At 37.9% G+C, this 17446-nt stretch overlaps 3 protein-coding genes across 4 annotated transcripts in view; all 3 read left to right on the top strand.

Annotated features, from left to right (window-relative positions):
• The window catches only part of fam117aa (family with sequence similarity 117 member Aa), a 12360-nt gene extending 9662 nt beyond the window's left edge, over positions 1 to 2698 (top strand). Inside the window, exons 4-7 of one of the 2 annotated variants that reach the window (XM_008329317.3) lie at positions 524 to 640; positions 745 to 961; positions 1037 to 1211; positions 1529 to 2698. In XM_008329317.3, coding sequence (XP_008327539.1) covers positions 524 to 640; positions 745 to 961; positions 1037 to 1211; positions 1529 to 1742 — 723 coding nt within the window. In that variant the 3' untranslated portion in view covers positions 1743 to 2698. The remainder of the gene's footprint in view (positions 1 to 523; positions 641 to 744; positions 962 to 1036; positions 1212 to 1528) is intronic. The other variant, XM_008329316.3, reaches the window with a different exon arrangement.
• A 597-nt stretch (positions 2699 to 3295) lies between these two features.
• On the top strand, positions 3296 to 9611 carry slc35b1 (solute carrier family 35 member B1). Its single transcript, XM_008329315.3, has 9 exons — positions 3296 to 4051; positions 4843 to 4946; positions 5032 to 5162; positions 5262 to 5292; positions 5753 to 5910; positions 6050 to 6176; positions 6942 to 7048; positions 7433 to 7586; positions 7966 to 9611. Exons 1-9 carry the CDS (start codon positions 3927 to 3929, stop codon positions 8016 to 8018), a joined length of 990 nt encoding a protein of 329 aa, XP_008327537.1. The 5' UTR covers positions 3296 to 3926; the 3' UTR covers positions 8019 to 9611.
• Positions 9612 to 10425: 814 nt separating this feature from the next.
• On the top strand, positions 10426 to 12540 carry ndufa4a (NDUFA4 mitochondrial complex associated a). The gene is made up of 4 exons (XM_008329314.3): positions 10426 to 10583; positions 11577 to 11665; positions 12027 to 12087; positions 12263 to 12540. Exons 1-4 carry the CDS (start codon positions 10542 to 10544, stop codon positions 12317 to 12319), a joined length of 249 nt encoding a protein of 82 aa, XP_008327536.1. The 5' UTR covers positions 10426 to 10541; the 3' UTR covers positions 12320 to 12540.
• The last annotated feature ends 4906 nt before the right edge of the window (positions 12541 to 17446 follow it).

The following is a 17446-nucleotide window of genomic DNA, read 5'->3' as shown; positions in this document are numbered from 1 at the left end:
ACCCACAACGAGGGCCAGTTGTTTTTTTGCTGATTTAACTGAAGATAAAAATGTTTATTTCTTCTTATGAAGTATTCTGTAACCACTTCTATAGCTCCATGTCTAGTAAGAAACCTTTTTACTTCCCCAAAACACTTTTAACAAGAAAACAGAACGTGGAATAGAAAGAATAATTTGAATAACATGATTGTTGTTGCTAGATAATCTCAGTCATTTGAAATCAACTTATATATAGACTTATTAAAAGTTAGAGGGCCATTATTCCTTATTGTATTTTCACAGTCGCTTCATTGACTTTGACAGGTAGACAGTGGATGATGGTTCAGGAGTTTCTGTGCCTTTCAGCATGTGTGGATTTCTTTTTCATTTTATTTAAAATCTATCTTTCAGTCCACACATCTGAACTTCTCTTCAGCAGCTGACGGGTGATTTGATGCAGTGTTTTTAATCTTGTGTCATATCAGACATCAAGACATGTCTGCCACCTATATGTATTCAAATTAATTTCAATTGTTGTTTCCAGACAACGCCCCTGATGCCACTGAACAGACTCGCCACACGACTACGACGCAGTGTTGAAGGCCTGAACCTTGAGCTAGAAGAGGTCTTTGTGTCTGAGAAACCCATCGATCAGAGTGAGGTTAGTGAGCTTAGCTATGAATAAAACCAGTGACACAGAGTAGATATGATGAAACAGTACAGAAGTCGTTCATTGACATCACTGTGGGCCTCATATTATTACAGATCTTGGATACCCCGGACGGTCACAGGGCTCCTGCTCCTATACAGAGATGCAGTAGTGGTTCACAGAGTGAACCCTCTCCAGAACCCTTGGACCCTTCGCTCCTTTCTCCTTGTCCATCCCCATGTCCTTTAGATCCATCTCTTCTGTTGACTTCTCATTCCTCTCATGCCTTGAACCCACTGCTGTCACAATCTCCATGTCATATGGTGGAGCCAGGTAAGACAACACTATCATTTAACTTTGTTCCTGTGTACTGGGTACTACATAAACTGGATATTTCTGACCCCACAGAGCTGGAGGATTGTAAGGTTCTTTGTCCCTCTCCATCTAAACTGCTTCCTTCCTTTGCTCTGGATCCACCTCTGATGCAGCCCTGCTCCTCCTCTCCTCGGCCCAATAAAACCTATTCCTTTCAGCGTGAACCACCAGAAGGCTGTGAGCGAGTTAGAGTATGTGATGAGACAATGTAAGTCCCAATTTAAATATAAGACTGTAATGTGAAAATGAATGTTCTAGTTGTTTTAAAAAAATGCATTCAGACCTATGTACTGACTGACTGAAGTGAACATAAGTGGTTGAAATATCAGTCTTTGCTGTCTTGCAGCAGTGTGCCAGAATACTTGGATGGTACAATGCAATTGGTTGATGTAAAGATACATGTTGACATGTTTAAAAAAAAAACAATTTTTTCAACATTTAGCTACTTAATTTGGTTACTGTTCAGTGTCAGTCCTAGCCCCAAAATCCTACTGTTTACTACTTTCTCCATCTTTTAATCTCCAGGTCTTCATGTCAGATTGAACCTATCCTCCAGCCATCTTGCCCTGACCCTAATAAAGTGAACTTTACCCCCCACGGAGGTTCTGCTTTCTGTCCTGTCAGCCTTCCGAAGCCCCTCCTACCATCCATGGACCTACTATTTCGTGGCCTGTCAGTCTCTCCTGTCACTGCCTGCTCAGATCAAACCTCACCCACCAGGCATTTAGGCATGCAGTAGGTAGACTCTGGTTCCTGCTGGAATTCACCACAGTGCACAGCCAGGAAGTGAACTGTTTGAACAACAAGATGTTTTGCATATCCAGTTTGTCTCTGCTGTAACATGCACAAATTCTTCAACAGTTAGGTTTTTCTCGACCAGCAAAAGAATAATATTGGACAAAGAAATGTTTGCCCATCCTATATGTGTGCATCAGCACGCATTTGAGCACTTGAGTATATAACCTCAGGACTCCAACTCTGGAATGACTAAATGAGTAAATTCTGATAAAAGACTGATGTGTTCATATGTTTGGTTTTAAGACAACTCAAAAAAGGATTCATGCCTAGTGGGATAATTATTTTTCCAAACCAAGTGAATTCAAAGGCAAAAAACCTGAGCACTTAGCACTTGTACTGAAATAATAATTCTGTTTATACTGGTAAACATTGGTTTCATCTTCATTTGCGACCTCTATAAAAATGTAAAATTGCATTTCCACCAATTATTTTAGGGATATAAATATAGAATTTCTGTATCATAATGGAGAAAATGAACCAAATTCATGTCGCTTGGTTCATTTACAACTGCTGTAAAGAATTATTTTCAGTGCTAAGGAAGACTCTCACCAATCTATGTCTTGATGGTTGTATTAAGGACTTGGCATTACCAACAAAGTACATGTCTCTCAGCATTTTATTAGCTTGGAGGCGTGCATGAGATGGATGTTGCTTGTTTTGAACGGTCTTCTGTTACATCTGTTTCAACACCAAAATTAACGTTACCTTTGATTGCAAGGAAATAAAATAAGAATATATTCCAAAATATAAATGCTGTGTTTTTAATACTGCAATACAAACAGCAAATAGCACAAGGTGAATTTATTATTGTGGTGCTTTGGCCCAGAGGCAATGTCTCTGTCATTGGTGTGGAACCCCAGGATTCACCTCCTGGGCAAGATCAAATCCCGGTTAGGGTGGTTGGTACCTTCCAGTGGACTCACCACCCGCAGGAAGGTTTGGGGGGGTTGGTACGGTGCAATGTGATTTGGGTGGCGACTGCTGCCCCCGCGACCCAGTAACAGATAAGCGGATGAAAATGGATGGATGGATGAATTTATTATTATTATCATTAAATGTCATCTTGCACAACATTAGTTGGAGGTTAGTGCTTGAAGTGAAAAGTTTAGTTAGTTAGTGAAAGTTCAAGTTTCAAATGTTCAATTTGACTGCTACTCTTGTTGTGAACGGATAATAAAAGTCTCTAAAAGCATTAGGTTTGCTAAGTAACAAGAATTACAAAACACCAACGTTTACAGTGTCACATGATAGTCAACAACTATTTTATCGTAGTGACGATAAAATATGTTAATCATTCTGTTGCAAATGTAACAAGAATAAAATACATTTTTGGAGCCTGCCAATTGACATACGTTTATTTTATATTTGCATGTGACACGTGGATGTGTGTTATTTTAACACGAGTACCGACGCATTCCCCCTATGTGATTGGTCGACGAGGAACATATCTTGTTACAAAAACCACTCATTCCAATCCACATCTTAGGACGACGTAGGGACACGCGACATTTTCATGAAAGTCCTCCAGTGTTAGATAGCAGTCCTCGTATTCGCTATTTGGTAAAGAACGGGTTTGACAACCACTCATGTGCTTGGGTGTTGTATTTAAATCGTATCGTCTTTTTAGTTAAATATAATCATTTTAAAACATGTTCGTGTTTTGCATTTTTCATTTAGAAAGCTGACTTTACATTATTTTCTTAGGCATTGCTGCAGACAACCTTGGGGTCCTTCAACAAAACCTGTTTTCCCTGACGCGATCTTTTTTTTATTATAAACTCTGTTTCTAAAAGAAGAAACAGACTTCATCCACTGACAGTTCTTTTCTTCATTCGGGATTAAGATGCTGTTGGCTTTACAATTCTCCTAGAGTAGATAGTGAGGCAGTCAGTGACGGAATGATAAGAAACAAGCAATAATGACTTGATTGCGCTGAGCGGTTAAACGTACAGTTATATCTGACACAAACAGACGAAAGGAAGTTATAGTGGGGAATCTTCTTGAGGATAATCGATTTCCGGGTTCGTGACATCGGTTGTAGTTCATTGTGGAGCGGGAAGTCGGTGGAAAGGACGCGGGGAGCGCAGCAGTGTCGGTTTCCATAGCTGGGCTACTGGACGACAGCATGGCCGCGGGGAAGGGATCGAGGAAGCTCGGTTCCATGTGGGACAATATGCAGATAAGATTCATTGTTTGCTTCCTCGGAGTCTTCGTGTGCTATTTTTACTACGGAATACTACAAGAAACTATGTAAGTTAAAAAAAGACCACTAATTGCATGGTGTTGTTTACGCTTGCATGTAGAGTGCATTATGAGAAGTATGCTACCTTCTTCTAAGAAGTTTAATAATATTGAAAATGACGAAGTGCTATGCATTAAACGTATTGCATGGCATTCTTTACGACAGGTCAGCAGGTTGTATGTTGATATGTGGCTCTAAGATAAGATGACGTCAGTCTCTGTTGTCTACCATACATGATATATGATATGTCACTCTAGATGGATCGGATAGAAAACAAATGTGGTTTCAAAACAGCTAGCGTACTAGTATGAAAGAAAGGCACGGAGATCAACAAGTAATTGAAACCTTATTTTTTGTCTTTCATAGCCTGTATTTATTTCTGTTTATAATAGCAAGGAAAGACTTCCTGGTTTCCTTAGCTACATAATGCTGACCAACCAACCAAGCAAGATTATCCACGATCTTCAGTACAACCACACCCATTGTCAGATGTAATATAATTACATATCTCCCTTTTTGGATAATAAGTCCTTTGGGAAATCAGTGTTTACACCAGCAAAGTACAGTAAAGATTGTAAGAAAATAAAGTACAGCATAGGGCTATAGTAATATATATATTGGGTTTGCTGTTTTTAACTCTACGTACATAAGGATTTAGAGTTTCTACAGCTGGGTTTGCAGATGTAAACAACTGTTACTAGACTAACTTCATTCCTAATTATGAAATTTCATGTCGTTTCCGGTTTCCGGTTTCACCATGCACTCACATAAAACCCTGTGGTTTCTCTACCTTTTACAGTACCCGTGGTGAATATGGCCAGGGAGACACCAAGGAAAAGTTTAGATATGCAAGAACACTGGTGTTTATCCAGTGTATTATCAATGCTGTTTTTGCTAAGATCTGTAAGTGGAAACTGTGAAGGAAAATAACAAACAAACTGTTTTTTGTACAAACTTGTACAACATTACTTTTGTTTTTGTTTGTCAGTGATCCAGTTTTTTGAGGGCCCTAAACCAGATCAATCTGCAAGTTGGCTTTATGGACTCTGCTCCCTCTCATACGTTGGAGCTATGGTGTCCAGTAACTCCGCCCTTCAGTATGTTAACTATCCCACACAGGTGTGTTTTCCTTTTCCGTTTTTTATTATATAATTACTTGGACCTGAATTTTTATGAATTTTTTTTGTAATCATAAAAAAACCTGTTTTGTCCTGTCAGGTATTGGGCAAATCCTGTAAGCCTATTCCAGGTAAGAACAATATATATAAAAACAAAACAAATGGAAAATTATATCCAACTGTCCAACCTTTTGACCTCTCGTAAATTTCCATATCTATGATTTCTATGTTTACATAGGTACAAGTTGGTATGCTCTGTGTACTATGTATTGCATACTTGACAAAAATACTTTCTAATCTTTGTAATGTTGACTGGTGATTTAAACTGTTTCATTGTGTAACCTTGACAGCTGTGACTTTTCACAGTGTACTGTATTATGTATGAACCACAAAGTAACCTTTGCTGGCACTTAGCTTATCTGTTCTTGAACACACACATGCACAAGTTTTCTCTGATCCGATATGTTGCACTCTCAGCAGTAAATGTTTGACATGTGCAGCGTGCGATTAGATCACACCTCAAACATGTGAAACTGTTTTATTAATCATGTCCTGAATAATTCCATCACATTTTTTGGTGTATCGTTTCAGTAATGCTTCTTGGAGTTACGATACTAAGAAAGAGGTATCCACCAGCCAAGTATCTGTGTGTTCTGTTGATTGTGAGTGGTGTAGCTTTGTTCCTCTACAAACCCAACAGTTCAAAAGTTGCAGACAACCATTCATTTGGTTTCGGGGAGATTTTGCTGGTGAGTTAAAATATTTTAAGTCTATCTTTCCGTTAGTAGTATTTTGTTTTTTTAGATTTTAATTTTACATTTTACCATCAATCTTCATCTACTGTGGCAATTCCAGACCTGTGGGTTATGTTGTTTTTCTCTGCTATAGCTGGTATCCTTGACATTAGATGGTTTGACTGGTGTAGCCCAGGACCAAATAAGGGGTCGCTATCAAGCAAGTGCCAATCACATGATGCTGAACATCAACCTGTGGTCCAGCCTGGTGCTGGGGCTCGGTAAGTCTGTAGTTTTCAGTCTTTTGGCACTGGTGCAACTACAGAAGTAAAACAAAATAATAGCCTTGTTTGGTTAATAATACTTATTTGGACATCAGCAATATAATTTTAATTGTTTACATACTCACAAAGTTTCAAAGTGGATATAAAAATAATTTTCTTCTTAATAATCTTCTTATTACAAAATAATTAGAGAAGTCTGATACTGATTCTGACTCACTTTTGAGGCATATTTAACCAAAATTCCAATGACTACATTTCAATAGAAATGTGTTATTGGTGTAAAACACCTCTCACTTTCTGTTCAAATTGGCTACTAATTGAAATCTTGCTGCTACTCCACAAATGAAAATAACTCATCTTTAACTAATAACTAATCTTTGGTTGGATAACTTGGATACCTACCATAGCAAGAGTCTAAATGATTACAGATGTAATCAGATGTGGATGGGAACAAATTTGCTGGTTTTAATAAATTATATTAAATATCTCTTTTGTATTACTATTTGAATAAAAAATATAATGTCGTTATTTTATAGCCGCTGCTGTTAGAAGCTTGTCTTTGAAAGCTTTGAAGTGGTACAGTGTACTGTCAGGATGGTTTGCTTTATTTGACCGTTGTTGCTTCGTTGAACCACAGGGTGGCAGTACACGCTCACATATACAGTGTCAAATAATGCAACGATGAGAAGAATGTTTTACCATTACTTGTAATGTCTGTTTTTGAAATGACATTTCCATGATTTCCTCTCTTCCCGCTGTCAGCTGTGTTGTGGACAGGGGAGATATGGGAATTCCTGAGTTTTGCTGAACGCTACCCCAACATTTTCTACAATATTCTACTGTTTGGGCTGACCAGTGCTGCAGGACAGGTGATTGCCTTGTTTAATGTGTTTTTTAAAGTTTTAACTTTTTTGCCCTAAATGCTGAGCTTAAAGAAAAAATAACTTGCCTCATTTTATGACTTCACACTAAATGGGGAAGGAATATCAAGTTTAAATTTCAAAGGAATAGCATTTGGAATTTCAAGATTTCAAGACACAGCTCACATTTTTATTACTCGTCTTCTATCATGTGTTCTTATTGCATGCATCAGGCATTTTTAAACAGATACTTATTAAGACATGGCAGTGTCTGCAAATGGCTCACTATATGATTTAATTTTACATGTCGTTGGTTCACTTGTATTAAAATTTGAAAATGTACTCTGACAGTGTCTGGGGAAATAAAATAGTTTGTTTCTACCTCTCCACCAGACATTCATTTTTATGACTGTGGTGCACTTTGGGCCGCTGACCTGCTCCATCGTCACCACCACGAGGAAGTTCTTCACCATACTGGGCTCTGTGCTTCTATTTGGTAACGTCATGTCTACCATGCAGTGGCTTGGAACTGTCCTAGTTTTCCTAGGTGAGAATTTATTGTTGTTGATTGCTGTCTTCCCTCTCCTGTCTCCTTAAATGTCCCACTTTTCTTGTTAGTGCTGCGTACCACAGTGAAGTAGTGACAGGTTACATCCCTGTTGGAAGTTACTGTATTTGTTTGTTATAACAAGTAATTAGGGCCAGTCAGTGGATGTTTAGGCTCCCTACACAAATCACTTGGTTTCCTGATGAATTATGCATTTGGAGTATAGCTGTAGGAGAGTCAGTACATTTGAACACTGAGTATATAGTGTTTTTTATCTGTCACTGGTGTTTCTGTTCTTAGTTCTAGTTTAATCCATGTGATTTTTATTCTCTGTTCAGCTCTTCACTCTGTGTTTATGTTTTTGTTTTTTCTTTCCAAGGACTCGGATTGGACGCAAAATTTGGCAAAGGCCCCAAGAAAACGACTCATTGAAACGTCTGAAGCCAAAACATTTCAGTGCCGATGCAAACACTCAGAAGCCAGTATCTCATTTTAAGAAGACATTGTGTGCCGTCAGGGGTCGTCATTTTTTTTGTAAAGTCAGGTTCAGAGAAATGTTATGTAACAGGCTAGACACATGGAGTTGTAGCGTGCCGCTGCACACAAAAATACAGAAAAAAATTACAGAAGGTAGTAACGTCTTTTATTATTATGTCAAAGGAGCATTTTCTGGGACATATGCAGAAACATTGTGCCAAAAAACACATATACACATTACAAATATACATTTTCAGTAAGTGACAATGTGATGGAATAGCTGGATTATTTTGGGTTCTGTAGAATTAACACTCTTTTTAAGAATCACTTAATAGTCCAGGAAGACTGTTTAGCTTGTTTGCTAACAGTTAAGTGGCACTGCATTCTCCCCATCATCAAAAATTCAGCTGCACTTAAAGCGCCCCATGCCGGAGCATGTGGACACCACTCGGTTAACAGGTTAAAAACACACATTAAAACTAGACCCCTTCACCCACCCACATTTGTTTGTATATGTTCAAAAAAGTGACAACCCTTGTCCAAATAGTTCTGATTATGCAGATGATGATTTGTTGAAGAGTCAGATTTTAAACTTCAATGTAATTCACAAATACTTTATTGTAGCTTTGAACCCTGACTTGGGTTGTTTTCTGTTGATATACAATAGAGTAATTTTTAGGGAACAAGTTTGAATGAGATATGATGTGATAATTGCGCTGCATTTTCTGATCCCAGGTCATGAAAGGTTAATGAAGGAATTAGGACCGACTGAAAACTGCATCTGGAAAATGCTTTATTTGGACAACTTCACATTGTCTCTGAAAGCAGTGATATCCCCTGTCTAGGCTTAATCTATTTTAACATTTATGAATCCATAAACATCCCATAAAATGAGGCTGAGTTTACAAAATTTTGCTTTGATGTCTTGGCAACCAGACAGCTGAGGGTCCTGCCATTTATAAAATATGAATGATTTTCTGTAGCCTGTTGTATCCCCTCTTACTATTACAATGGTTTTTATTTTCTAAGTTGAAAATAACTTTCCATTAATGGGAAGATTTGATATTTCATGTTTTTTTATTTTACATCATTTAATTGATTATTTCAAATAAATTACTATTTATTTGTATTTCACAAAAATAGCAAATATCACATGTCTGCTTGCATTTATGTGCGATGTTTGAATTGTTTTTGAAAGACATTTTTAGATGTCTTTCAAAAGATGTTCATTGTAATCTTTTCACATGGACATTTTTGTGACAAACAGGGTCACTTTTTTTCTTTTCCTCAAAATAACTTTTTTTCAAAATAACATTTTCTCTCAGTCATTTCCAGGTCATTTAGATTATGTTATGTCAACTTTATGAATTTTATAGCTTCTCTTTAGCAAGTTTTTATCTGGCCAGGGTGAACTTAAAGATAACCTCTTGGATAGTATAGTATATGATTATTAGTACTAGTATATGATTATTATTTCATAAGATTCTACATTGTTGTCTTGTACCTTTATCTGGGTTCACTATAAATGTTTTTTTCTTTTTGGCAAAATGTTTTAATTTTTGCTGCAATTTTTTCAAATTATTACTACAAATGTTTATGCTTTGTTGACATTTGCTTTGTTTATTTAGATTTCCATTTGTAGTCCTAAACCACACATTGAGAATTAAGTCAACTGAACAGTCAAAATGGAGTACACAGCCATTCAACTTTAGGTGTGAAATACCACATTAGTATATCACCACCACCTTATACAGTCAAGATCCATTCTGAGCAAAGAATGTTGCTCAAACATACCTTTGGACATCTCGGGCAATACATTTATTTATTGAATAGAAACAGCGCCATCTACCGTGGGTGTTAGGGACAGGTACTGAACAGGAACAAGTTCCCTTATCTCCATCATGCCTCCCTTGTTAATAATTAATTCTGCCACTTGTAAACGTATTTGATGCCATTTAAATGCGTTAATTATTGTTGTATTATAAGTCTTCACCTAGGATAATGTTGATTACAGTCACCTACGGTTACCAAGACTAGAAAGAAATGTGTGACATTAAAAAACACATTTGAAAAAGTATTTAATGCATAACAATATTTTAAATGAAAGAAATTTGATTATTATTTTTTTATAGACGACACTCGTTCTTGTTTTGGGCTAAAAGATGACGCCAATGTATTTGCCAGAATGAAAATAGTTAAGACACTAAGGCTAGAATGACTGCGCCGTTTGAGGATTTAACATTAGAAATAATTATATTATATATATGCACAAATCAAATTAATAGAGGTATGATATTCTCTATTCGCAAGCTGAACCTCAATTAGAAACGTTTTTTTATCAGGCGATATCTTCAGTATCCTACTTCCTCGCACGAGCGTTTCATATGTCAGATTAAGGTCCACAAGGGGTTTGGCCAAGCTCAAAAGCCGTTTATTTATCTGTAAACACTGTTCTACAGGACTCCGACAGTAGTCGAAATGCTGGCCGTCGTTGGAAAACAGCTGAGAACCCATCCGGCTGTAAGTTAAAACATTTGTTTTTACCTCGAATTCAAATCATCTTTAGATTTTTGTGGTTAGCTTCCTTTAGCTTAGACTAAGCAAGGTAAACTAGTTAGCACCTACAAAATCGATAGCTGTGACCACATGTAGAAATCTTTCTACAAAATAAATGTGTTTATATATTGTTGATGTATGTTATCACTGACTGACTGTGTACTGTAAACTTGAAGTCAACTTAGGTCACGTTTCCCCCCGCACACGTTTGGTGATACAGGTTTTGACCGAGGACGCTGAACTGCTCCAAAAATAGCAGCTACCAGGCACACAGGCTATGGAATTGTTAGCGTGCCGAGCAAAGCCTCACATTCTAGTATCACATGCTAACATTATTACTTAATTAATTTAATGTGTACGGAATTAAAAGAGAAGTGCGGGGAAACTAATACAACTAGTAATTACGCCCAGAACGTAATTAAAATAAATATTATATACTAGCATATGGGTCTTGTATTGGAGTTAGAAGTAAATAATTAAACACTTTCACAGTTAATCGGCTTTTGTATTGCTTGCAACGTTAACTTACAACCACGGAATATAAGACGAAACAAATCTTTGTTTGACTTCTATTAATTAGGTATTAAAGTTTAAACACAGGTTAGTACGCGGTGCATCATAAGTCAATTTGTTTTAGAAAGGAACAATTTGGTGTACAAGGTAGCCAAAAAACAAGCAAACAACAACAACAAAAAATCATAATCATTATCAGCTGTCATTTCAGTTTCACGGAAATAGCAAAGCCAGTAGTCACGTATTACATTTTTATGAGCTCCACTCTGTCTGTTGTCACATCAGTCCTATAAAGCTGACCTTTGACTTCTCCAGTTTTTTTTTTTGGCACTCGTGAGTTGTTTCTGTCATTGTTAGCAGCATTGTTGTTTTTATGTGTACAATTTATAGAGGCTGTTTAAATTTTGCTTGAAGTTATTGAAGTTTTTATGTTTATTTTTTTAGCTCATCCCCCTTTTTGCCTTCATTGGTGGAGGTGTTACCATGTCAATGGCCTATCTCGCTCGCCTTGCCATCCGAAACCCCGATGTCTGGTATTTACCCCTGCTTGATGCTTTTTTTAGTTTTAGTTTTTCTCCAGTAAATATTTAGTTCAGGAAAATAAGTAAAGGGATTCAGATAATTTGCTTATTGGTGGAACTTGGGTCATTATCAAATTTTGGTTGACCTGGTTTCTCATCTCTTTTTATGTGGAACATTTTTAATTTGAGATAATCAAATACTGATTATCATTGTTTCTATTAAATGATAATATTTGAAACACCAAATTATATATAGTATGTAACATTTATTCATTTGCTACATAAGATCTTAATGGACAGGCAAAAATAATTTCCTATGAATGCTTCTCCTTTTATTCTAACCTCTTCAATAATTAACTGTTGTCACGTGTAGCTGGGATCGCAAGAACAACCCAGAGCCCTGGAACAAACTGGGCCCAACTGATCAGTACAAGGTAACATTCTCCGTTAACCCACTTAAATCTTGAAATAAATTCAAGCTTAAATTCACAGTAGTTGTTCACAGAGATGTATTTAGTACCTTTTACATTGTTTCTCTTTTAAATTATAATATATTGCATAAAAAGAGGACTCAACATTTTAAAATATATTATTTGTTTGTATTTGTAGTTTTATTCTGTCAGCATTGACTACAGCAAACTGAAGAAAGAAGGTCCTGACTTCTAAGTTTGCAGCAATGGGGCCAATGGTACAAACATGGGATAATCCTCGGAGCACATCGGACTTCTCTGTGAAGAACCTGAGGATGCAGAAGCTAAACCCGCACAATGATTTCTATTTATAGGTTCTCCATTTTGTCCCATTTGCTTTTTTTGCAAACGTATTATTTGTCAGCGGTTGTCAATAAAGCATGTGGCTTTTTTTCTCTCTACAGAGAAAAGAACTAGTGTCATTTGTTGTCATTTCACTTGTTTCATTTTTATGCCTGATGCCACGCTGTTATTTGCATGATCACTGGCAGCTTATTATACCTGTTTTTTTGCGGCTCCCTCCCACACGTTCTTCTGCCATTTGTTGTGTTTTCACCTCGTGTGACCTTGGTGCTGCCTGCATCTTGCTCCTGGTGCCTTACTATTCTTGGCTGTTGTGTAGAAGTTGATCTCGATTGGGGTTAGCAGAGAAACATTGTCATGTTTGAACTGTTGACTTTCTCTGTGGATTTGAGTCCTGTTTCTTATGGCCTACAACTTTCTGCTGTTGAATCTATATTGAAAATCCTTTGGGCATAGCCTTGTGAAGAGATAAAATGTCTGGCAGCAAAGGCTAACTGCTGTTTGTTTAAAGTAATAACATGTTCATATGTAACACAGTGCAGTGGAAGAAGGGCGGTGCAGCGATGTTTACCGGTGCCTCTTCTTACAGAATGCCATCTCCCTCAGCCAGATGAGTTTGTAAATGTCAGCAGGTTGTGCTTTTCCATCTGCAGTTTGGAGAAGTGTGACAAGGATGAGCAGCCAGTACGGCGCAGAAAATGTCAAGGAGACCTTCATGTTTGAATAGAAGCCCACGCCTAAATCTTCACCCTGCCTCTGCAGTTCTGCTGGCACAGTCCACACATTTATTTCTCCCTTCTTCCTTTTTCTTGTCAGCAAGAGAAAGTGAAATTTAACTTCTGGCATGTCTTGTGTACGTGGTTCCATTTTGTGGAACATTTCAATTGTCAGTGTTCACCATGAGTACTCGTTGTGTACTACAAATTCAAATACCTTTTTTTTTTAGGTAATGGAACTAGACTTGATGGCAAAAAACTTGGTGTAACCAGCCTTTTCTAACCACACTGTGTTCAAGGTCACCAAATACTGTCAATTGGAAACACAACAGGAAATTTTCTTGGACTGATAAAAATTTTCATTTTCAAAGAACATCTTAGTTGCTTTCAGTCCACACTAGTCACTGACTTCATCTTAACATCTTCAGATTTCGTTTTTGTTGCAGTTTAAGGTGAAATTAACTAAATTGTTTAAGACCTAAATAAAATAATATATAAATTTAATCTTTAGGCCATTCTTGGACAAACCTAGGGGAAATTACATGGTAATTGTGAGGATGTTGTGAGCATTGTATGTAAGCCCTGTGATGGACTGGTCACATGTTCATGTCCTCACCTGATGAATGCTGAGACATGCTCCAGCTCAGCCTGTGACCTTAAAATAATTAAGCGGTAGAAAACCATAGAGTTTTAAAGGAACATCAGGTTGGACCAAACAGTGTTGGAGCTTTAAAACTTAAGTCATTACTTAAAGTACCAGGTGACCTTGAATATTAATAATAATAACATAAAAAGCTTCTTGCATGAAAGCCACCTTGATAAGAAAAAAAAAAAAAAAAAACCCAAAACACTGTCCAACCTCTATGTTAACTGACAAAAACAGCAGAATGTGTTTTTCAACTTACCAGCCCACAGCTGAGGACTTGTAGCTGCAGCCTTAATCTCAGGTTGTTTAGTACGTATATGTTTAAGAAACCAGCGTAGACTTTTACATCCTGAATAATGTTTACAGGTTTTTTACATTGAAAAAAAGGAATGAAATTTGTCTTAATATTTAATGATGATTTAATGATGGACATGTTTGGTTGCCTGACATTAAAGTTGTTCTGCTTCATCATCACTGGTGGAGGGATTTTTCCTAATCAAGACTGAAAACAATCACCACTGAGGGTGAGTGTTTGACAGACAGCTGCAGTGGTCAGAGGTCAAATGGCTTAGTTCTACTGAATTCTCTAAGGATACTGGACGATTGCAACTGTGGACTTTATCTGAGCTGTATCCTTACCCTCCTCTTCCTCCTGCTCCTCCTCTTCATGATCCCTGACCCACATGTTGAATTCAACTCTTTTCTGCCTACGGACAAAGATAAATGAAATCAAAGAAAAATAAAATAATGAGGGGGGAAAATGTAGTGCTCAATTTTTCAGCTTCTGATTTCCTTTGTGAAAGTCAAACCAAAGGTCAGGTTGTCCAGTGACTGTGTCTGAGTATGTGTGTGTGTGTTTGTCTCTGCCTGGGCAGAGACTTATTCTAACAAAGCATTCTGATTACATTCAACATTATTACATGTTTTATGCCTGTGACCAGCCATGATTGATATGTCAGCTGACTGAAATATTGTCATTTTACCATCGAGGAATCTTGAGTTTTTCTTTTGTAGAACTGGAAATAGAGGTTGTCCTTCAAAACAAGGTTCAAGGTTTGATTCCAGCTGTTTGTCGATTTGCCCCTCAGATATAATAACTTTAAAGTTGTTTACCATAACTGGTGCTGTAGGCAAGTCTAATCATGTTATACTGTGTTGAGAATACACAGTAGCCATTTTAGTGTGCAAACTACTCAAAGGAACACAAGTAGCTGTCACTTGTGCAGTCACGTGATCGCAGCTGTCAATCAAGATGCGCCAGCTCAGATATGTTTATATGGTGCCTTTTATTTGAACTCGATTTATATTCATGAAAGGGAATAAATTGCAGAGTTGTAAAGAATAATAAATAGTTGAGAAATGTTTTTGTCAGTAATTTTAAACATCAGACATTTCCCGTTTGAAATCTAGGCGACCCCACGTTGGGTTGCAACCCCAAGGTTGAAAAACGCTGCTGTAGAGCACTTGCTCTACACTTTGCTGAGATCAAACCCATTCTCACCTGTTATCATGTTATCTAGTTATATCTTTAAATCTCCGACCCAACATGGACACAGACACAGTTTGAATCAGAAGTGCTCTCCAAGCCCTTTTTTTTTTGCATTTCACAGTTCTTTTTTAATGATTATTGTTATTATCTTTTAATCCAAAGAGATCTTTACTCGTTCAACACCCCGGGCTCAGACACAGCTGCTTCAACCAGCACAGGATTAATCAGACACTTGTTTAATACTCATAGAAGCTTCATTCTCATGAGCTGGGTCACTCGGAATGACAAAGTGGAATTTGCAGCAGATGCACAAAAAGGTCAGGGTTGTCGATGTATTTTTGCATGAGGGATTGAATAAGGACGCTGCAATTTACCGGCCATTTCAACAGGAATACCAGAGGAATTAATCATTCCGATATCTCAGGGACAGAAGGCCTGTGCGAGCATGCTTTATGTGCTGTTTCTGAACATGCATCACTCACTTCAGGAGCTATTTCAGTGGTGGGACTGCTGGATGGTTAGACACTGTGTCATAAATACAAGGTCTCAGGTTTGATCCCAGAGACAGGCAGTTTGACTTGTTTAAGTGTCCTTGAGCAAGACAGTGAACCTCTGAGGATACGCTGTCAGACACAGGCCTGAAATGAAAAAGGATAAATGAGAATTAACATCAAGAAAATTTAAAAATGCAGCGTCTTATAAAGATGTTATCAGAAACAGGCAGACGTGCCAGACCCCATCATTCCTGGCATCTGTTTTTTCTATTTCTTTATAGAAAAGCAGGTCACGATCTAAATAGCTGAAAATAGAACATCTGGCTGGGCCTTGTCAGTCAGCACTCTGTAATGAAAAATGGAAATTGGGCCACTCTTCAAAGAGACGCGGGCCTCTCCTTGCCGTCTTGGGTCTCCAGCAGGCCGAGCCGCAGCCCCGGTGGAGCCCCGCCCCCATGAAACGTGTGCTACATTTCCAGGTGCTGTTGCCGCAGCCCAGTCCTCCACCGGTGCCAGCTCGTTAGCGCTCACCGCCTGGTGGAGCTGGCAGCTGGCATCATTAAACTTCAAACCAGCGTTCGACCCAGGGTGCCGCTGCAGGGACAGCGAACCCCCATATCTGCCTGCCAACAGCTGATCAGAGCCACGCTGACTCCAGCAGCCAGGGTCCATCCACACTTATTTACACCCTTTAAACACACACCTACATATTTACAATCCTACAGCCACACACCTACACTTTTACACTCCTACAACCTCACAGCTGCATGTTTGAACACCAATTAAATAATGGGTGTTCAAAATCAACAATCAAGTTCCTGCATATACACATATTAAACAGCGCCCCCTTCACACCTGTACACATGTTTACCACAACCACACACCTACAATGAAACATATTCACACTCCTACAAGGACACATTTACACACAATGTAAACTCAGAGCTCAAAAAGTCACACACATCTCTATATTTACTAACTTACACACACACACGCACACACACACACATTACTAAAATTTAAGTAAAAGTTAGTTTGGAAAGTGAATCAGAAGCAGAAAGTAAAACCAAGAAACAAAGAAACAAACAAAGACAACGTTGAGATGTAACCTCTGAAATCTACTCTCTCTTAAATTTTCTATTGATTCGATTGTCTTTACAGATATTGCCTCCAAATAGATTGTTGGGCAGTTATAGTTATAGTTTGCCTTCCATTCAGATGTTGAAACAAGATTTAATTTGCACTCAATCAAGCTTAGGTATGGCTGAGCGCCAGTATTTCACCGAAGCTCAGTTTGTGGCTCCCGCTGGACTCATAATGCGGTTGGAGCTCCATTATCATCCTTTGGTTTTTCTATTTTTTATTCTCTGCTGCTGGGCACATGCACAGACCTGGTAATTTCCACTATGATTGAGGCATGAATGATAATGGCTTGATTATTTGGCGAAAATCGGTCTCTTTAGATTTACTTCCTGTTCGGTTAAAATTGAGAAGTTTTGTCGGTTTGACTGACTGCCCTTATACATGCGTCAGTCCTTAAATTTTCTCCAGCTGTAAAAAGCCTCATTTTACTTCTCAGGTATTGGAAATAATCTCCAGATATTTTCCAATAAATCTAAGTATTAGCACAAAGGCAGTAGAAGAACTGTGTGGTGATTAAACAGAGCGTCAGGGC

The sequence above is a fragment of the Cynoglossus semilaevis genome, chromosome 17, assembly GCF_000523025.1.
Source record: "Cynoglossus semilaevis isolate Cse_v1.0 chromosome 17, Cse_v1.0, whole genome shotgun sequence".
Lineage (NCBI taxonomy): Eukaryota > Metazoa > Chordata > Actinopteri > Pleuronectiformes > Cynoglossidae > Cynoglossus > Cynoglossus semilaevis.
The sequence above is the reverse complement of the archived record's forward strand: the minus strand, read 5'-3'. Positions and strand labels throughout refer to the sequence as shown.